General features: G+C 38.3%; 1 protein-coding gene across 2 annotated transcripts; it reads right to left on the bottom strand.

Moving 5' to 3' along the window:
- Positions 1 to 2,178: 2,178 nt before the first annotated feature.
- Positions 2,179 to 21,811, bottom strand: LOC140167507 (uncharacterized). Of its 2 annotated transcripts, XM_072190816.1 has the most exons (4): positions 21,788 to 21,811; positions 19,301 to 19,440; positions 18,433 to 18,475; positions 2,180 to 2,886 (listed from the first exon to the last, which is right to left on the bottom strand). In XM_072190816.1, the coding sequence occupies exons 2-4, from the start codon at positions 19,394 to 19,396 to the stop codon at positions 2,615 to 2,617; spliced, it is 411 nt and encodes a 136-aa protein (XP_072046917.1). In that variant the 5' UTR covers positions 19,397 to 19,440; positions 21,788 to 21,811; the 3' UTR covers positions 2,180 to 2,614. The 2 variants fall into 2 exon arrangements, with proteins under 2 accessions (XP_072046923.1, XP_072046917.1); XM_072190822.1 differs by lacking the exon at positions 21,788 to 21,811 and having other exon boundaries at positions 2,179 to 2,886.
- Between the last annotated feature and the right edge of the window lie 788 nt (positions 21,812 to 22,599).

Below are 22,599 nucleotides of genomic sequence, written 5' to 3'. Positions count from 1 at the left end.
TAATAATAATAATATTGAATGGCTTATTTTCGTGTTATACAAGAATATATTGCACTCGATAGAAAAATATTGCACTCGTCTTCGACTCGTGCAATATTTTTCTATCTCGTGCAATATATTCTTGTATCACACTCAAAGCCATTCAATATTATATAAATATTGCATGGTACATGAAGGGAAAATACCCGGATTGAGTCCAAACTTGGCTCGAATATACCTTATGGTCGATACTATCGCGTGAGTTTGATATTTTAATGAATGAACTGTAGTATGAATGGCAGCACGCCGCAATCCACAGCCTTCTGTGCATGTCAGCGCTGCTTGTATGGTTCATATAATGTCAATGGCATTATCGGGCCTTGGTTAACTACGAAACAGTAATATGCTTGGTTGAAATTACATCGGTACCTGAGTCGGTTTCAAGTTTTTCAATTTTTTTGCATGAAATGTGAAGGTAACATACCGTATTCAAATCAATATTAATTGTGATTTTTCGACCTAAATAAATTTGTTTAGCAAGATACGGCTTTCGAAAGGAGTGGATACGTGCAGTTGGCCTATACCCTTAAGGTTAAATACAATTGATTTTCCAAGGCTCGATTCCAGAGGGGCGTAAGTTAATAATGGAAACAGCCATGCAGAAAAGAATAAACTCACGCGTACAATAGTGTATCAATCTGAATTAGGGCCACGGACAAACCGCGGCTCGTGAGTCATCATCCTATATGTTGCAGGGATAGGGAGGGGGCGACCATGATAGGACCATATGGGCTGATAGGGGGTTGATTGTGGGCAGCCGTTTTCGGCAATTTTCCTTTGGATTTTCTAAATTTAAAATTTTTTAAATTATCCTGGAATTATTTTGGTATGGCAAGAATCGTTAGCTTTAATAAACCGAAAAAATACATTGTTTTAATCGGTTCACAACTTTTGAAGATTATTCCCTTTTTAAGAAATACATCCGTTTTTCACTCTGTCCACGAGGTTTGGCTACTTCAAAGATTGGAAAGTACACGTACCATGCATGAATAGCAAACATTCTTTATTGATAACTTTATAAAATAACAACTATATTTCGGGAATTAAAGGCTTTACCGGCTGGATTAGGGGTATGGATTTTGTTAAGTGTCATTATTTTGTGGGCAAAATGGATGTGGGATGGGACATTTTTTGCTATACTTGTAATTACTTAATTTTTCTTAGTTAATTTATGCCTTTTTGTTTTATTATGTCTCTTACTTTTTTACTTTGTTGTTTCTTGCTTTCTTTTTATTTAAAACATAAGTCATTTCTCTTTTGGGGATAAAAGGTTTCCCTGGAAGTTTGGGTTGTTCTTCTGAAGTGATTTTACTGTGCTGCTCTGCCCTCTAATAGGTTGCCTTCTTGACGAATACAGGTTTCAGCCATGGTCCTTATTACATCAATTGCCTTGCGTACCATCCTTGTGCGCCGGATACTAACGAATGCAGCATTCAGTAATACCATTGCGAAGATCTTGGAGGCTAGTCTACGCTTATTATAGACGTCGCTTTGGATTTTGCCCCAAAGGTAGAAATCTAGTGGTGTGAGGTATGGTAATCTTGCAGGCCACTCCACAGCATAACCTCATTCGTAGACAGGGTAAAAACAGGTACATTTCTTTAAAAGAGCATATTATCTTCAAAATTGGGCCGATCGAAATATTTGTTTCGATTTATTAAAGCTAACAAATTAAATGTCACTTTACAAACCAAAATATATATGATCAACTTGTCAGAAATAGAAGAAAAAGAGGGCGCAATGAGGGTTCTGTTTTTTGTTTTTGTTGTTGTTTTTTGACACCCTGTATATCATCTTGAGAGTCTATTTTCATAATACGAGAACTGTTTGATATTGCAATCGAATCGAATGGCGGATATTGGTCTATAAGTTCAGAGGTGGATACTTGGGATTCGGAGATGTGCTGTAAACATATCGTATGGTTTTTGTGTAATATGCCCAACTGTTTCCCCTTAGATCATTTATTATGTTAATGAGTTTATATGTCATATTTGGTGTCAAAATAATTGCACGAGTTTTATATGTGCAACGATACCTTCATTTTTAGGAACGTTTTTAAAACTTTTGAGGCACCCTGATAATGAGGGAGGAGGAAGGGGAGGGGTTGAGGGAGGTTTCAGGGAAAGATGAAAATAACAACACCTGACACGTTTTTGCTATACGTTCATAAGTTTTGATGAACTTTAATTAATGACAATAAATGAAGATTTGGGCCAAAACCCTTTACAGAGGTTGCATAATTAGTGAACAATATACCATAATAACAGTAATTCCCACATGTGAAGTTTCTTGTGAAGACAAAAACGAACAAAAGCGAGTAAAGTGAGCCACTCTCTTAAATACCCATTCAGTGATCCCAGCGAAAGTGTAAACAAATGTATATAAACTGCCGAAAAGTGTAAGTCAAAAAGTGAATGATAAGTCATTAAAAACCATTAAATTGTTATTACGTAATTTTCAAATGAAGTTACCCAAATTTGTTATATTATGTTTCCCGACACCAGGAAATCTGGACACTTAGTCCATGCACCAAATGACTTATATGCTTTATCATTCCTGATATTTTTTATTGAGATCAGTCGATCGCGAAATTGATATTACTCGTTATTTTGACCCAAGTTGCTTCGTCGCTATCAACGTCGTCTTTACGCGCAAAGAGCCACCAGGTATGACTGACGGTCATATCAGCTTCAATTTCCTCACTGGTCTCCGTCTTATCCACGATGAACTCAGTTGAATCCATTTTGATGACGTAGGAGTCGAAATCGCCATTGGCAGGGGGCTGGAATGTCAATTTTGCTCCTGAATTGGTAAATTCGATTGTTGCATTCTGTGGTGGGTCAGGTTCTGAAAATTTGAAAAATCAAGACGTTTACATAGCACTCCAAAAAGTATACATGATCATTGTTAACATCTATTATTCTGTTCTATTTTTATCATCATCGTCCTCATCCTCATCGTCATCATCATCATCATCATCATCATCATTATCATCATCATCATCATCATCATTATCCGGTTTCTCCTTTGCTTATTTTATTTTGTTTTATTGCGTTTCCATGGTTACGAGGCTTAACTTTGTGGTCGTAATGGTCAAATTTTGAACAATTAAAGTGGCTTTAGTTCGAGTTGCCCGAGTTTGTTTGTTGCACTAAAATGAATTCCGTTGTTCTGTTAACTTTATCGTATCAGGTCGTAACTTATTAGCTTACTCAATGCCGTTTATGCCTTTATATATATATATATATATATATATATATATATATACAGTGAACTGGTAAAGAAGCCGTAACGTCACGCCTAAGCTTTCGGACATAAGCTGTCCTTTTTCAGAGGCATAAAGAAACCACTAACAAAATGAAATGCATACAAAATCAAAATATACATTCCACAGTGTCAGACCTAATGAAAGAGCACAATCAGCAAAAAATGGTGTCAAAAAGACAAAATGCATTGAAAAGAAACTTAGTCAACTGGGGGATATTCAGACCACTGGGTTGATTACTCCTCAAAACGTTAATCCAAAAGCGTTCTCTGTGTAAACGGCGGAATTTTGATTGGGTGTTAAGACATTCAATAACAGTTAATTTAAGACTATTGATATGTTGAGAAAAATGCACAGCAACTGGTTTATCAGTATGCTTGTCATGATGTTTGATGGTAGACCTGTGATTCCTCATCCTTTCACGCGCATCGTTACCGGTCTCGCCAACATATTGGATACCACAATAGGCACATTCAATAAGGTAAACCACATTAGTAGATGTACAATCAACAGATTGGCGGATCGAATAGGTCTTTTTTGTAATGTTACTGGTGAATGTTTCAGTGGTCTGAATATCCTTGCAGAGTTTACACCTGGGTCTACCACATGGTTTACACCCAAAATTCTCCTCAATGACAACTCTAGAACCACGCTTCTTGTTAACCTCGGCATGAACCAAAATGTCCTTTAGATTTGGGGGTCTTTTGAAAGACAAAACTGGAGGTTCAGGGAAGATATTTCGAAGTCTATAATGGGATTCAATGATTGACCAATGTTTACGCACGATGGTTTGCAGTGGTGGCAGCTCAGGATGGAAAGTAGTGACAAGAGGGACACGAGAGGATCTCTTGTTCTTCCTGGAATACTTCAAGGCTTCAGCCCTCGGAACTTGTTTGGCCTTGTCAATTTGATTTTTGACGGTGTTGGGGTCATACCCCCGCTGTTTCAGGTGTTGTGTAAGATCAAGACAGCGTGAGGAATACTCAGAGTTATCTGAACAAAGACGACGAAGGCGAAGCGCTTGACTATAAGGGATGTTTCTGGTGTTGTGTTTGGGATGACAACTAGAAGGAACTAAATACATATGGGAGTCTGTGAACTTGGTATGAAGATCAGTAGAAATAATGCCATCAGTAAGTTTGATTTTAATATCCAGAAAATTGATGGCAGTCTGGGAAACCTCATGAGTGAACTTAATTGAACTGTGCATCTGGTTTGCATATTGAATGAACAATTGGAGATCTTCATAGCTATGAGGCCAAATCATAAAGATATCATCGATATATCTAAACCAAGAGAGTGGTTTAAGATTAGCCTCATTCAAGAGTTTCTCCTCAAACCAGCCCATGAAGATGATTGCGTAAGAAGGTGCAAATTTGGCACCAATGGCAGTCCCAGAGGTCTGAAGGTAATGCTCGCCATTAAAAATGAAGTTATTTGACTCTAAGGTAAGCTTGAGCATCGAGATCAAAGAATCAGTAGGAGGTGATTGATCAGATCTACCATCCAGAGCCTTTTTACAGGCTTCAATACCCTCTCTTTGTGGTATCGACGGATAAAGAGCAGAGACATCCATGGTAACAAGAAAACTATTATGAGGAATTTCCCCAAGTTTACTAATTTTGTTGATAAGATCAGTAGAATCTTGAATGTACGAGGGGAGACACTGAGCATGGGGTTGTAACCAATGGTCAAGATATATTGAAAGGTTTTCAGTGGAATGGCTATTGCATGAAACCACTGGGCGCCCTGGGATCCCTTCTTTGTGTAATTTAGGAAGAGTATAGAAGCGTCCGGGTTTAGGGTTGTCCGGAAGCAGAAAATCATGAGTATCTTGATCAATAACATTGTCTCTACACAAATCATCAACTAGATCTTCAATTTTGTCCACGATATCTGATGTAGGATCAGAATCAAGTTTTTGATAAGAAACAGTATCAGATAATTGGCGTTCAGCCTCCAGGATATAATCAGTTTTGTCCATGACGACAACAGATGACCCCTTGTCGGCCGGTTTGATGACTATGTCCTCTCTTTCTTGCAGATTGGATAAAGCTTCCCGTTCATGTTTCTTCAGGTTAGTGCGGGGATCATTCTTGTGATGAAAACTATTGACATCTTTATCAACAGCTTTGATAAATGATTCTAAAGCCGGGTCCTGTTTTTTGGGTTGCCATTCAGATTTTTTCTTAAAGACAGGAATGGATTGATCCGATTCCATCTCAGAGTCTGAATCCATGTCCTTATGAAAATGGTGACGTAATCTCAGACGCCTATAGAACGAGTCCAAGTCCTCAGAAAGAGAAACATTATCGACTTTGTCAGGCCTGGGACAAAATGACAGACCTTTCGATAGAACAGATTTCTCAGATTGTGTAAGTTCAGTTTTCGATAAGTTGACAACATAGTTTCCGTGGTGTCGAACAAACCTCCGGTTTCGTGTTTTCTTTGAAGTGCTGTTTACAGAGGTGTTACTAGTGTTATCTTTATCATAATGTGTACTCACAGTGTTCTGTTGGTCATTATGTGTACGATTCCCGGTTTTTCTATGATAACGGTGATCCAGAGACCTAGATAGTTTATGTTTGTCATGGTCAAGGATGGACATAAACTGGGAGTAGACTTCCGGGGTAGTCCCGGGGGGGTAGTAAAGTCATGTAGCATTGTCAGTGTACGCTCAAACTCAGATGACACACGATGTTTAACATGTGAATTGTGATCTTGAAGAAGATTTAATAGGCTGGTTTCTGCTTGTAGTAGCGTATGATTCCATTCATTAATAAGTTCATCTGATTGTCGAAGAGTATGCGGACGCAATTTGATGGTGAGTCCCTTTGGTATAGTTTCCCTTTCCAGATGAGTAGTATAATTCCTCATGTGATGGTTAGCTCTCAACACATTATTTTGCAGTTTTCGCGCTTTCTGGAACAAAGAATGTACATCAATCGTCCCATTGTGCGCTCTTTCTGGTTCCATTGTTGCAGATGTAAAGTCAAGATGTCCCGGATCACAGTTGATGCTAGCCAATGCGAATATAAATACGGTTAACAGAAAAATTGGCAAACGCGACATACTTGTGTAAAAGTGACGGATCTATAAAAGATGCGTGGCTCCGAAAATATAAAATACACTGGTAAAGAAGCCGTAACGTCACGCCTAAGCTTTCGGACATAAGCTGTCCTTTTTCAGAGGCATAAAGAAACCACTAACAAAATGAAATGCATACAAAATCAAAATATACATTCCACAGTGTCAGACCTAATGAAAGAGCACAATCAGCAAAAATGGTGTCAAAAGACAAAATGCATTGAAAAGAAACTTAGTCAACTGGGGGGATATTCAGACCACTGGGTTGATTACTCCTCAAAACGTTAATCCAAAAGCGTTCTCTGTGTAAACGGCGGAATTTTGATTGGGTGTTAAGACATTCAATAACAGTTAATTTAAGACTATTGATATGTTGAGAAAATGCACAGCAACTGGTTTATCAGTATGCTTGTCATGATGTTTGATGGTAGACCTGTGATTCCTCATCCTTTCACGCGCATCGTTACCGGTCTCGCCAACATATTGGATACCACAATAGGCACAATAGGCACATTCAATAATATATATATATCTCTCAAAACTATAAATTAGCCCCCGATAGAGGGCAGGGCCTGAAGAATGAGGGAAATTATGGGGTAAAGAGTAAAAAATGTAAAAGTAGGCCTATGAAATGGGTGACGAGCTGTCCGTAAATATAACATAATTTCCGTTATCAGCTCGTCATCCTTAAGGTTATATACTCTTGCTCTCTTGCCCTGCGGGGCCCTTATATTGATGTCTCACTTGGAGTGTTTAGTCGTCGTATGGGAGTCGCCGGCCTCGGGCCTGTCGGCCCTGCGGCCTTGTTGCTTTTGGTTGATACTGGGCCCCAGCATCAACAAACAACAATGAGTAACCTTAAGGGTGTCGGGCTGTCTCTAAAATATTTTTAATGTTAAAACCTTGAATAACCTTAATGTAACGACCTTGAAATATAACTTATAAAAATACTAGTATTTATATTCTACAGGGTGTATCAAAATGATTGGTACCGACAACATCTCATTTTTGCCCAATTGTTTTACCATGTTTTGTACCAGTTTGGGGTTAATTGTTTAAATATTTGAAATTATAATAGTTTTATCTTCTCTAAGAATTTAAGATCACAAAAACAGCACATTCTGTTCAGAAGTTACATGATTGTAAATAAAAGTAGGTGTTTTTACACTTTTCATCGTAACACTGAATCAGTAGCGTATCATTTTCAAATCTCTATTTTGCTTACTTGTGAGAATGATGTTGGTGCCAATTTAGGCTTTTAAGCATTTGTTAGTGGAGTGCGCCCTTAAGCGATCTAAATTTAGCTCATTTCTGGAGTTATGCAGAAGTTGTGTAAACAATCAGATTCAGACAGACAAAATGGCGGATATTAACCCGTGGTAATTACAATTTGTTCTACCACTGAATACACTAAATCACTAAAATCAGACTAAATAGATATCTAACAGTATTGTGAATTATCAACGAGTATTAAAGAGATATTAAAGAATTGGTTTGTAAGTGAAAACTGTGTTTGGTGCGTATGTTCAACGAATCCCAGGTTACATTCTGCAAAGTAGGGATCGATCTGTCTCAAATAGGCCAAGAGTTCGTTCGTCAGGTCGAAGTTTTGGTAAAACCCCTACATTAAGTAGAACAAATGGTAAATGTTCTAAGTTGAACAAAGGTTTATGACATGCTATAAGGTTCATAAGTTGAACCATTGTCATAAAATGCCGTAGAGTCGCAAATTGGCGAGATTTATGGCAAATAAACAAGGTTCTATTTATAGAGCAGTGCAGTGTCTAGTGACAACACACAGTGCAGTACGCCTGTGTGTGTATACCAGACATGCCAACTAGTACGGTTTCACCGTATTTTGTACGGTAAAACGTGAAAAATACGGTAGTACGGTCAACCCCAAAAAAATACGGAATTCCAGAATTTTGACCAAAATAATAAAATGTTGTGTCTTAAGATAAACAGCTGCAAGATTAGACTACCGACTGAATTACTGGTATCATTTGACCACTTTCTTGGTCTGTTAAAGTGGTTGCCTACATCGTTATTCTCTCGACTTTCCATGATGCATGCACATTAAAAATTATTATTTTTAAATAGACCTACAAGATGCTTTCCGAAATAATTTTCTTCTGACTTGCAGATTTTTCATGCACATTATTATTTTTTTTTAACCACCTAATGCTATGTCTTCTGAAGGTATTTAGTTAACTATTTAGCTCCTTTGGTGCAAACGAATAAGCATATAAGAAGGTTTCCGACCTCCTTTTACTTCCGACTTTCGCACCATGCATGTACATTAAAGAAATATTTAATAAGGCCTACAAGACGCTTTCCAAAATAATGTTCTTCTGAGTTCTGACTTGCAGATTTTTCATGCACATTAATATTTTTTAGTAACCACCTAATGCTATGTCTTCTGAAGGTATTTAGTTAACTATTTAGCTCCTTTGGTGCAAACGAATAAGCATATAAGAAGGTTTCCGACCTCCTTTTACTTCCGACTTTCGCACCATGCATGCACATTAAAGAAATATTTAATAAGGCCTACAGGATGCTTTCCAAAATAATTTTCTTCTGACTTGCATATTTTTCATGCACATTAATATTTTTTAGTAACCACCTAATGCTATGTCTTCTGAAGGTATTTAGTTAACTATTTAGCTCTTTTGGTGCAAAAGAATAAGCATATAAGAAGGTTTCCGACCTCCTTTTACTTCCGACTTTCGCACCATGCATGCACATTAAAGAAATATTTAATAGGCCTACAAGATGGTTTCTGAAATAATTTTCTAATGGCTTGCAGATTGTTCATGCACATTAATATTTTTAGTAACCACCTTAAATGCTATGTCTTCTGAAGGTATTTAGTTAACTATTTAGCTCTATTGGTGCAAAAGAATAAGCCTACAGAAGGTTTTCCGACCTCCTTTTACTTCCGACTTTCGCACGATGCATGCACATTAAAGAAATAATTATAGGCCTACAAGAATTTTTGAAATAATTTTCTCCTGACTTGCGTATTTTTCATGCACATTAATATTTTTTATTAAGCATCTTCATCTAACTGCTACACATGCTATGTCTTCTGGAGGTATTTAGTTAACTATTTAGGTCAGAATAAGCCTGCAAGATGCTTTCCGAGTTTGTTTTCTCAATGGTGCACTCAGTGGCACATTAATATTTGTAATATTTTAATATTTTTCTTTAACCATGCATAGACAACTGCTATACCCAATACACTCTTCTAATTGACATTGACATTAATCCGATGTTAGGCAGGCCTACCAGGCTGATACTATAATGATGATGATGATGATCAATTATTTTCTGGAAAGTTTTAACAAAGCATGCTTCTAACAACATTAGAAGTAACAAAACCCAATGTTTCCAGAAATATATCAATTTGTTTGGTCTACATACTTTATCCAATTCCGTGAGGTCAAAGGTCACATAGAAGGTCAAAGGTCGACTGAGGTCACCAAATCTTTTAATAATTTATTTTCAACCGTGCATCACATATTCGAAAATCAGCTTGATCAGTCATGTAATTAAGGAAATATGACGACTTTAAGATGGCCGCTTTCTATGTAAAGTATAGCAAAGTAGCACTTTCAATGAGTGATAACTCGTAAAGGAAGCATCTTTCTGTATTGATTTATTACTTTGATGGAATGGTTCTTAGGTATTGCCAAATTTCATTGCAAATTTGTGAGGTGGGCCCCTAGGCCCTGGCTGTTACGTGCTCGGTCGCACAAGTGCTCCCTCGCAATTATGTGTTCTACTTTTGGGGTTTCTGGGGTTGGCAGGTATGCAAAGGTACATATTTATAAAATACGGTTTTTGGGTGCAAAATACGGATTTTTGTTCTTCTGAGTACGGGAATCTGGATTTCAAAGTTGGCATGTCTGGTATACTGTATTGCAAGCTTTTCTGTGATATCAATCAGGGCTGTACAGCAATCGGTACATGTACATCTGTATAGCAAATAAGCTTAAAGAAATACAGTACGTCTGTAAACAAGCTAAAAGTTATTTCTGGGCTATTCACATGACAGTGCATGTACACCAGTATGAGTATAGCATACACGCTAAAAAAATAAATCAGGGCTAAAACAGGCATGTGACCGTGTTTCTCATGTCTGTTCGGCAAACATATTTAAATGAAAATTGAGGCTCTACAGTGTTTTGTGTGCGTAAACTCTGTATAGCAAATAATTATTTGAGCAAGCTTATTTAAGCAAAAGTTAAGATTCGGTGTGCATCTCGCATATCGCATCTGCATAGCACGCCGCAAATTTGCGCGTAACAACGCATACATACATGCAGACATACTCCTATTGATTGTAGGATTTTAAGGCAAATATACACGCACAACAGACGCTTTCTTGATTTCGAGCATAAATCAAGGCTTTTCGAATAAAAATATTAGCGTGCTTTGGCGAAAATAGGCCTACATCAGTAGGATTCGGTACAGACTGAACAAGAAATCGCATAAAATCGTGTGTAAACAAACACAGCATTATAAGCCACGCCCATCGCATGTGTATCAAAGATACAAATTGTACAATTGAGGAGCTTATTTAAGCAAAATTAATTTTCGGTGCTTTTCTCATATTATATTGCATCTGCATAGCACGCCGCAAATTTGCGCGTAACAATAAGACCTTTCTTGATTTTAGGGCGGTAACGAATCAAGGCATACATACACGCATACAAAATATATACTTGATTTTAGGGTGCATGCAATAGTTATACCCCTTTCTTGATTTAAGGGCGATATTCGAATCAAGGCATACTTACATGCAATACTTACCCCTTTCTTGATTTAAGGGCGAACTCGAATCAAGGTCAATATACATGCATGACATACTCTTTCTTGATTTCAGAATAAATCAAGGCTTTTCGGCAAAAATACTAGCGTGCTTTAGCGAAAATAAATTCGTGTCGAAATTGTGTGTAAACAAACATTGCATAATAAGCCACGAGTATCGCAAGTGTCTCATAGCTACGACTGAGGGCTCCCTTCATCCAACAAATAGATTGTGAAATAAAGTTAAGGCACAAAGGAGTAATAAAATGAGTAACAAAAGTACAAGTTCTGCTCAAAGGAGTAGTAAGAGGTCATCCAGTACTGCATTATCCAGTGGGGCAGAGTTAGCCCTCCTTGAGGCAGCCACCCGAAAAGCTGAGCTGCAATGCCGCGCCGAAGCACTCAAATTAAAACAATCTCTGGAAAAAGAAGAGTTTGAGTTGCAGGCAACTTGTGAGGCAAGAGCAAAAGATTTGCAACAAAAGAGGGAGCTGCTAGCCATGGAGACAGAAATAAACGTTGAGGAAGCAAAAATAGCTACATTAGAGAAATACAATGACGAAACAAAGAGCAGAAGTAGCAGGACATTATCGGAAGATATTCCACCAATTCTAATTAGTGACAAAATTTCAGTGAGTCGTTGGTTAGAAGATACCAAAGAAATTCAAGGCGCTACAGGCCCAAATCCATGGGAAAGTCCCAGTGACAATACAACAAAGTTGGATATTGCAAAAGGGCAAGTCAACATGATCGGTGAGGTGCACTGTGATGCACAGCAACCAAAGAAACAGTTGTCTATCAGTAGTCCAGTGCAAATTGACGCCGGTCAATTGCTGTCAACAGAAGCGCCGGTGGATATGGGAATATTGTCAACTAGTAGTCAAGTACAAACCAGTATACCACCACAATATGACACAGGTCAATTGTCAGCCATAGCAGCACCGGTGGATACAAACAGAGATCAGTCAAAAGAGATTAAAACTCCAGCCAGACAATTCAGTCCGGACAATGACATGAAACAACAGCCTACAAATCAATCCGTATTCATGAATTCGAGCATGGGTCAAGCTCAACCTACGAGTATGACAGTGCCTACCATGGCAACACAGATGCAAAACATAGAGAGTTTGCAACAAAAGGAACCAGCTGGCAGTGACCTTAGCAAGTTAACACAATTGCTCATCACACAACAAGTTCGAGCACAACTGCCAGCGCAGAAGATCCAAGTATTTAGCGGAGATCCGTTAAAGTTCACCACATTCATGAAAGCCTTTGAATACGGAGTAGAAGACAAAATTTTAGATAGTAGAGACAGAATCAATTACTTATGGCAATACACCGCAGGTGAACCAAAGAGCCTAGTGAACAGCTGCCTGTATTACACAGATGCCAATGAAGGATACAGCAAGGCGAAACAGCTACTTACCAAACGGTTTGGAGACAGCCACAAAATTGCTCAAGCTGTTTTGAAGAAAGCAAAGGAGTGGCCAGATGTCAAGGAACAGGCTAGCTGCCTTAATGAATTTTCATTATTCCTGCTAGAATGCCACAATATGATGCAAGCTAACAGTCCCTTGAAAGAACTGGACAACACAAGTAGTCTGCAATTGTTGGTTGGTAAACTGCCATATAGGCTTAAGAACTTATGGAGAGCCAAGGTGTATGATATACAGGAAGAGAAAATGAGAACCGTTGGTTTCAAAGACTTGGTCGACTTCGTGAGTCGCCATGCACAGATTGTCGCAAATCCAGCCTTTGGTACGATTAGCAGCGACACCCAGAGTAATAGCAGAAATCAACAGTATGACAACAAACCAAAGCCAAGAACTTCAAGTTTTGCCACCGGTACCCATAGTGAAGAGAAATCGCCTCAAAAACAGTGTCTTCACTGTGATACTTCAACACATACACTAGAAGTATGCAGGGTGGTCCAGAAGAAACCATACGATGAAAGGGTGGCTACTCTGCGGAAACTGGGCGTGTGTTTTGGCTGTGTCAAGAAAGGATCTCACTTCGTCAGAGACTGTACAAAAAGAGCCAAATGCATCACTTGCAAAGGCAGACATCCAACTGTTTTGCACCGTGAACGAAGCGAAAGAGAACCCCAGAAGTCAGAAGTAGAGGCATCAACCACATGTGGTTTGACTGGGGCAGGATGCATGGCATCGGTATTATCGGTGGTGCCGGTAACCGTAATGTCAAAGGACACCGGCAAAGAAGTCAAGACCTTTGCTCTGCTGGACAGCAAGAGCACCGCTGTATTCTGCTCTAAGAATCTTAAGAGTAAATTGGCTATGAAAGGAACAAAGACTAGGATCAAGATCCAAACTATCAATGGAGACAAAGATGTCGACACATACAAGTTATCAGGTTTGGAGGTAACAGATGCTGATGGTAAAATCAACATTGAATTACCTGTTGTTTATACCCAGGACTCCATACCAGTCAAGGTGGAAGATATGGTCTCCAAAGAAGATCTGACTCCATGGCCATATTTACAAGATATAACAGTACCTGAGTTGCTGAAAGGGCAGAGAGTCGACCTGCTCATTGGGAATAATGTCCCAAGAGCATTGGAACCGCTAGAAGTCATCCAGAGTCAACACAACGGTCCATACGCATGTAGATCAGCATTAGGCTGGGAGATACATGGGCTTACAAAGTCAAGAGCTACATCAACAACAACAAGTATGGCTTCTGTACATAGAATCTCTGTGGAGGACTTGCATAATGAGTTGGCCAACCCGTACAACCATGATATTAATGAGCGAACGATAGAAGACGGACCACAAAAGTCAATAGGTGACAACATGGTGGTAAAGTCGATTCATTCAAAGGACGGTGACTGTCAGATGAAGCTGCCACTTAGTAACCAGGAAGTTACATTCCCAAACAACAAGTCAGAAAGCAGGATCTCATACCTGGAGAGAGAATTCCAAAGAAAGCCACAGGTCAGGGAAGAATATAACAGAGCCATAAGAGAAGGTTCTTCACCCTCACAATGGCAACATGTTGATACGGCACGGAACCCGGCTGATGAATACTCGCGGGCTCAAACAGTAAAAGATTGTCTCGGCAATAATAGATGGCCTAGAGATCCTGAATTTCTATGGCAGCCAAATCAACCACGTAACAGTGATGAGAACCAACTGGATAACGATCCAAAATATGAGGCATCCGTTAACGCCATTCAAGTAGAGGAACACAAAGATCCTATTGTCAAACTACTGCGACATTATTCCAAGTGGAATTCCTTGAAGAGAGCGGTCGCATACCTACTGAGACTCAAAAGAATACTGCTGCAAAAAGCTAAAAAGAAAAACAATGCAGCTGCCAAATGTGACAAAGTAACCCAATCTAGACAATCCTTAGAACCCACTCCAGTGTCCCATTTGTCAGTGGAGAATCTCCAGGAAGCAGAGGAAGCAATTGTTCGCTACATCCAGCAAGGAGCATTTGCTAAGGAGATCAGTGCTCTGAAAGCTACACCAGATCGGAAGATCATGTGTAAGAAGAGACAGAAAGTACATGTAGGTTCCTTAGACAACCTGGATCCTATGATACATGATGGGATACTACGAGTTGGCAGAAGACTCCGCAACGCTCCTATACCAGATCAGGTGAAGCACCCAATGATTCTACCAAAGAACCACCATGTTTCAAACCTGATTATAAGGCACACCCATGAACATGTCAACCATCAGGGCAGAAGCAATGTCTTAGCAGAACTGAGGCAAAGATTCTGGATAATCAATGCGAGCGCAGCGGTGAGAAAATTAGTGAAGCAGTGTGTAACATGCTGCAAATACCAAACCAGAAATGTGGTGTTAATAGTTGACAACCAGGCACCATGCAAATCAAGGACCCTAAAAGGCTGCATTCAAGAAACATACCCAGACAAGAATAAACTTGTCGGCAGCGCCAAGATCAAGACACAAAACACAGAACTTATGAGACCAGTCACAAAACTTTGTGTACTGCTTGAGCAAGATAGCCCATTGCAAGGGCCCAAGGACATGAACTAAAAAGACACGGCGAGCCCCCGGCGCCTAATCTGGGACACCAACTGGAAGTTTACTTTTAGTTGAGGGGGGTACTGGTAACCCCAAGTCAGATGAAAAACAACACTGACTTTAAGGGCCTTGACTCTTGAGCCCATCCAGTCATCATCGTGATAAGATACAAGTGTGAACCTACCAATGTGAACCTACCAGTGTGGGGTGAGTGTGAACCTACCAGTGTGAACCTACCAGTGTGGGGTGAGTGTGAACCTACCAGTGTGAACCTACCAGTGTGGGGTGAGTGTGTACCTACCAGTGTGAACTACGAGAACCGTGAAGACGTGCAGATGTTGGAGCCATGGAAGTTTCGACCGTTGATCAACATGGTGCAGGTTTGCAGACAGCAGTCTACCATGTTGACTGTTGTGTTGTGGCAAGCAAAGTGAACTTCAAACTTTTATTTATACCCACTGAGGAAGTTTCCAGCACCGAGGATTTGCACTGTGAAAACGCTGACAAATGTGGTAAAATGATAATTTGCCAGGTAAAGTGAAATCCAGATATGCAGCCGCCCTTGTTGGGTTTCCTTAGGATGTCAAAAGGGATTGTTTTGTTCTGAGTTAGGCCTTTTTGTCATATTTCATTTGCCCATGGCATAGCATATCATATTTCATTTTACTTTGCAATAAGTCACTTAGAATTGAGATTGTGGATAATTTCAGCAGCTTGATGTGAACTACAGGTACACAATAACATGTACATGGCCACTGATCAACTTGGACATTTGCTTGAATGGCTGGTTACAAACTTTGGAAATGAGAGACAGTAAATGCATCATTTTAGATCCAGCATAATTCATGTGAAATTTGGTTTTTATAGCTCATTGGATTGAGCCTGCTACTTTCAAAAATTGCCACTATCACACGTCAGCACGCGTAGTTAATTTCACACAGTCAGTGCTCCAGTCACCAGATTGAACTGTTTACATGTATTGAACATTTGGATGGACATTAGAAATCTGAAAATAAGTTGTATAAAGACAGCTTTAAATTTCAGCCTACTGACATTTATGATTGAGAAATTGGTTGAGTTTAAATTAGTCCAAATTTGGACAATTCTATCAGAGTTCAACTAAACTAATCTTTTTTGTTTCAAATTGAGCTTCACAGTGTGATATAGTAAACATTTGGGTTTCATTTCAGGCAAAATTAATTGTCAAATCTTCTGTGCATTTGCACTGTTTTTGTTTGTGAAATGTTTCATTCATTTCTGTGGAGAGTTTACTGAATCACACCATGAGGTACCTTGTATCAGAGCAATCAGGACTTAGAAATCTAGCTTCATATTCTGGTTTACTCCGGACTTTGAACTAGATCATTTTATTCATCATTTGCTAGGATTAGCATGATTATAATTAATGGATCATGTTGATAATGCTCATTATTGCCTCATCAGATTAGAAGTGCCTCTTTAGGTTTTATAACATTTCCCATGTGCACTTGAGGCTTGAGTAAAGTTTAATTTACATGCATATTTACATGTGGCTTCTCCATGTGACTTGGCATATTTGCTGGGCTCTTATTTGCCCTGCCAATTGTTTCATTCCAATTGCTCCGTGCATTTGGCACTGTTCTTGTTTTGGTCATTGTTTTTGAGTATTTACCAGATCACATGATGAAGTGCTTTGTTTACAAATAAGTAAAGTCAACAATTTGCACAAAATATTGTGCTTTTGAGGTTTGGCTATAATTAGCCTAAGGTATTTTTCAATTGTTCAGTTTTAGATTTTAAACCTGCTCAAAGGACCACGTTTTATTGAGTTGGATGATTTTGACATCATCATATGAACTGTGAAAGGACACTATATAGTATAACTGCTTACAATGCAGCTTTCAAAGTAGCAATGCTACTCACTGGTCTTTAAAGAACCAGAACAGTCTATGAAAGAAGGACAACTTGACACATAGCAGAGTTAATCTTCATGAAAGGTTTCTTTATTGAGCATTCACCTGCATTCAGATGTTTGCTATTTACATGAAGTGTTGTCAAATATGTTCGAGTTATATTTAGCAATCCGCCAGATCACATTTTAGTTTTGGTCACTTCGTTTCACATTGTTTGATATTTTGGAGTGAATTTACAAGGTGTCCGTTTCTAAATTGGGCACTCAATTGTTGTCAGTCAATTTAGGAGTAATTGAAAGCGCAGCGTTCAATTAGGGGCCGGAATGTTGGTGCCAATTTAGGCTTTTAAGCATTTGTTAGTGGAGTGCGCCCTTAAGCGATCTAAATTTAGCTCATTTCTGGAGTTATGCAGAAGTTGTGTAAACAATCAGATTCAGACAGACAAAATGGCGGATATTAACCCGTGGTAATTACAATTTGTTCTACCACTGAATACACTAAATCACTAAAATCAGACTAAATAGATATCTAACAGTATTGTGAATTATCAACGAGTATTAAAGAGATATTAAAGAATTGGTTTGTAAGTGAAAACTGTGTTTGGTGCGTATGTTCAACGAATCCCAGGTTACATTCTGCAAAGTAGGGATCGATCTGTCTCAAATAGGCCAAGAGTTCGTTCGTCAGGTCGAAGTTTTGGTAAAACCCCTACAAATGATATGTTGAAAATCATGGAAATGTTTAATTTTGTCCTTGCCTATTTCTTCATTAATAATATATGTATAATGTTTTAATCAATATTTATTGGTTGAGAGTAGGCCTAATATTATTGACTTGAATCATTTAGGTGGAGTGAAAGAAGTTTGTGTTTCAACACCTTCTGGGGCGGTAATTTAAATTGCAGTATAAGATGCATTGAGAATAAAACCATGGTTGGTCCAAATAGCGAGTACGCGTATCGCGTCGACGCACACGCGCTGACCCGTGTGATATCGTGTCATATCACACGGGTAAAGCTGGGTAAGAACCAATAAGATTGCAGGAACGTTCTCAAGTGTTTAAGAATGAGTTACACAGAGGAGGACATTGTCGACTTTTTTTTTATTATGGTGCAAAGGTGATTGAGTGCGCTCGGCGATAGGGCGCTTTAAATAGAGGCGGTTTATTATAACCTGATATTCGTCGGTATGCGAAACTCACGACGATAATTATCATTAATGGTGTCTAATGAGAAGTCTATTACGTTATCATACACATAATATTCTTATTTTGAAACTAATCATAAAGCAACAAATAGGAAAGGATGAGACCGAATTACACTTACTGATTGCTTCATCTGTGTCTTCTTCACGTTCAAATAGAGCATTCTATGAAAGAAGTAAAGAAATAGATTATTAAGAGGCATAAAGATTGGTTCCATTTGCCTATAATGACTATTTGATACGAACCCACGACCATTTTGACAATGTTCCTTGTTATGTAAAATAGAAACCCATTTAACGCATCTACAGTATTTCAACAATAAATACGTTATAGCAGTATGCAGACTCCGAGCATTAGACGTACAATAGTGTATGTAACATATCTACGTTATTTAATCTATTGCCATTCTATTTCCAGTAATGTTTAAGTTCTTAACGAATGTTTGATGATGTAAAATCGATAATATGTTACGTATAATATCTGGTAGAAATATATTATCGATTTCACGTCATCAAACATTCGTTAGAACTTAAACATTACTGGAAATAGAATGGCAATAGATTAAATAACGTAGATATGTTACATACAATATTGTACGTCTAATAAAAAATCTGCTTTAGAAGTGGGTATAAACAACTATTGATTGTCTATTCACCTGAAGGATCTTACCAATTCAATTTGTGTAACAAATTGTTGGATAGGTTTTTGTGAGTTCATAGCATATTTAGTTTTAGCGGGTTCGCGTCGGACAAGTTAAAAGAACTGTCCCCGGGATTGTATACGCAGATTGTATGTAAGAATCCCCAGTTTTAGGAAGTAGTTGTTAGTATAACGCAATGGTTTATTGTCAGAGTATTAATTCTTATACGAATCACTTTCTTGCGTATTCTCCTTAACATAATTAGATGGTCAGGAATTGGATGGTGACTGGAGTGAAATTGTAGAATCTGAACAGTGTTATAATATAACTTTCTTTGTGTTGCTCCTACCTCGGTGCCATCATTAAATAATGACGCTGATTCACTGCACACAATGATTGCTAAAATAACAAGAACGCCGGCTTTCCAAACGATTTGTCCCGTCATCTTCAGGTTTTACGTGCTCTTTGCGTATATTATAAACGAATAAGCTGAAAGTAACCAGTCATCATTTATTACTTAGTTGCAATTGTTCCAAAAATAACCAAAATACAAAACAAAGAAAAGTGCGCGAAGAATTTTATATTAATCATTTACACGAGCTCGATAATAAGTGATACATAAACACATCCCCCAACAACACACCCATCCACCCCTCCCACAGTCCCGTAAAAAGCAATAAGCTAAAAGTAACCAGTCGTAATTTATTACTTAGTTGCATTTGTGCCAAAAATAACAACGACAAAAAAGAAAACAAAAGAAAACAAAATGCAATTGTTGCAGAACTAACCAAAATAGAACACAAATAACAGTGCACGAAGAATTATTTTATATTAATCATTCACACAAGCTCGCGTATAAGTGACACATAAACGCATCCCCAACACCCACACACCCACACCGACACGCAGCCACCCCACACACTGTCCCGTATAAAGGAATAAGCTGAACGTAACCAGTTGTAATTTATTATTTAGTTGCAATTATGCCAAAAATTACCAAAAGATTGTTAGAGAAAACAAAGAACAGTGCTCGAAGAGATATTTATATTCAATCATTCACACGAGCTCGCGTGACACATTAACGCATCCCACACACACCCCACACCCAACAAGACACCCATCCACCCTCACACTGTCCTATATAGGCCTACAGCAATAAGCTTTAAATAACTAGTCATCGTAATTTATTACTTAGTTGCAATTGTGCCAAAATAACAGAGAAAACAGAGAACAGTACACGAAGAAATATTTTATATTCAATCATTCACACTTAAAAATGACACACAAACACATCACGCACACGCACACACCCAACAACCGACCCCTCCACCCCACCCACATTGTCCCACACGCCCTATGATACCAAAATACCATTATGCTAAAATCATAGACTTCTACGCGCAAATGGAATGACAATAAAGAGTTTGAGAAATGAAGTTTGAAATGAAAGAATCGAAAACTATTACCGTATTGGTCCGAGTATAGTCCCACCCGTTTTTTAGGTGAACATTTTTCACAATTGGGGGGTGGGATTATACTCGAATTTCAAAAAAGTTTTTTTTTTTCGGTTTTGGAGTGTCCCTGGACCTAGACCTGAATGCTAGGAACATTTATGGTTGACCTAAAAAATTTTTTTTTTTAAAATTCAAGATATTTTGTATTTTAAATATGAAAATTGATAATTTGTATTCATGTCATACTCTATTAATGATATCAAAATGCATTGAATTTGAATGCATTTTGATATCATTAATAGAGTATGACATGAAAACTAGATGATCCTAGCATTCAGGTCTAGGTCCAGGGACACTCCAAAACCGAAAAAAAAAACTTTAAAAAAATTTCTGGAATTTTTCGAAAAATGGGGGTGGGACTATACCCGAACGTGGGACTATACTCGGAAGAATACAGTACTATAAAAGAGCCTCTATTATCATGATCATGCTTATACACTGTGTAGTATACAGTGGCGCGTGCCTGGACTTTTTTGTCAGGTGGTGGCACAGAAAAAAAATGCCTAGTGAGAATTATTTCTGCAGCGCGAGAAAATTTCCAGTGTGGAGGTTGATACACATTTCGCGCGAAGCCCCCAGCCCCCAACAGACACGCCACTGACAGTATATATCTTGTTTAGGGAGGTTTATAATTATAATACTAAAATAACTGGTGACATTATGCGCAGTTCCAGTGAACCGAGATAGCATACAGATCCAATAACTGTAAAATAACTGCATATAAACAAACACACAACAACATTTTACACCAAAGTATCGTCAAAATAAAGCAATTATTTTTTGAAAATTCTTGATACCCACAGAAAGGTTTTTTTAAATACTCTCGCACTCCTCTGTGCTATCTGCTGTGAAGTTTGGGGTAACATGATAACATTCGATATACACGTCCATATTCACACAAAGATTATTTTGACGAAAAGAAGATACATGCCAAACAGCATGAACAGTAGGTAAGAATGGTTGGATGAATCAAAATAATGATATACATGTAGTATTTAATAGACGTCAAAGTTCCATTGTACGTATGATGAGCTTGTTTGTTTCAAGACGTGTTTTCTTTCTCAATGCTGCATTTAATTTTCAGCAAGGTCATTATCCAATTGCGCATATTAAGCCTACAGAAATTACTTCGCACAAGTTGTGAAAAGATAAAATTAATGCCAGGTCAACTTTTTATACATTATATCAACGTCGAGGTGTTGTCAAAAGCGCACATTATGTTACTGTATGCAACTTAAAAGTGCCTCTAATACTTTGTAAGTTCATATTTTGCAGCAACTTTTATACACGTCAACCACTGAACGTTTATGATACGTACTTACCTTCACTGTAGGCCAGAGACAGACAAAAACCAAATTGAATATTGCAATGAAGTAGATGAGGTTTTATACTTTATTGAAACCCGGGGGTGGTGTACCCGCTAAAACGGGCGGGGCTGACATTTGCGGGCACATCGACCCCATTTGTGGTTTTCTTGTCCTCTATTAAGCAAATTCTGAACAAAATTCAGTTCTACATTTTCCAAGTCTCACTATTAAAATGCACCCTCTTAAAAAGACTTCTTACCAAATGACCCCAGTTGAACATGTTGAATCCTAGCTCGTAACTGCTAGTTGCACATCCACGTCACTTCACTTTCAAATATGAGACCCCCGGATTACAACCTCCATTCTGTGGAAACGCCTCTAATGTAGGTCACCACAATATTTACGGGTATCATTCAAACAAATTCGTTCAACTGTTTCCACATCATATTTCTTCTTAATAGTATTTTCATGCTTAATTATAAAATTGGCTATTATCTCTCTTGTGATGTGATTTGGTTTCATTGTTCTGATGTAGCTCTAGATTTAGTTAAAACGAAACTACGATTCAGTGCATCCTGCAGGGGACATAGCACAAGCTGTATTATAAAAGTGTCAGTACCATTTTTTTTTTCTGGGCATGCGCTGGAGGCCCGGGGGCACTTCAATTTGAAATGGATATAGGTGTGGGGCTGGCACTTTCGCATAGGGGGGCACAAAAAATATGGGGTCATTGGGTGAGAGCATGATTTTTGGTATTCGGTGATAGCAAAATGTAAAAAATATGGGGTCATTTGGGTGAGAAAAAGACCTTTTTTTTAAAAGGGAAT

This window comes from Amphiura filiformis, chromosome 1, assembly GCF_039555335.1.
Source record: "Amphiura filiformis chromosome 1, Afil_fr2py, whole genome shotgun sequence".
NCBI classification, from domain to species: domain Eukaryota; kingdom Metazoa; phylum Echinodermata; class Ophiuroidea; order Amphilepidida; family Amphiuridae; genus Amphiura; species Amphiura filiformis.
This window is presented reverse-complemented; position numbering and strand designations above follow the sequence as displayed.

Bases quoted from the DNA above. Each gene is read 5' to 3' on its own strand.
- LOC140167507 (XM_072190816.1), bottom strand. From the start codon at position 19,396: ATGACGGGACAAATCGTTTGGAAAGCCGGCGTTCTTGTTATTTTAGCA. The intron at 18,476-19,300 runs GTAGGAGCAACA...CTTCTTTCATAG, and splicing joins TATTTAATGATGGCACCGAG to AATGCTCTATTTGAACGTGA. The intron at 2,887-18,432 runs GTAAGTGTAATT...TCAAATTTTCAG, and splicing joins AGACACAGATGAAGCAATCA to AACCTGACCCACCACAGAAT.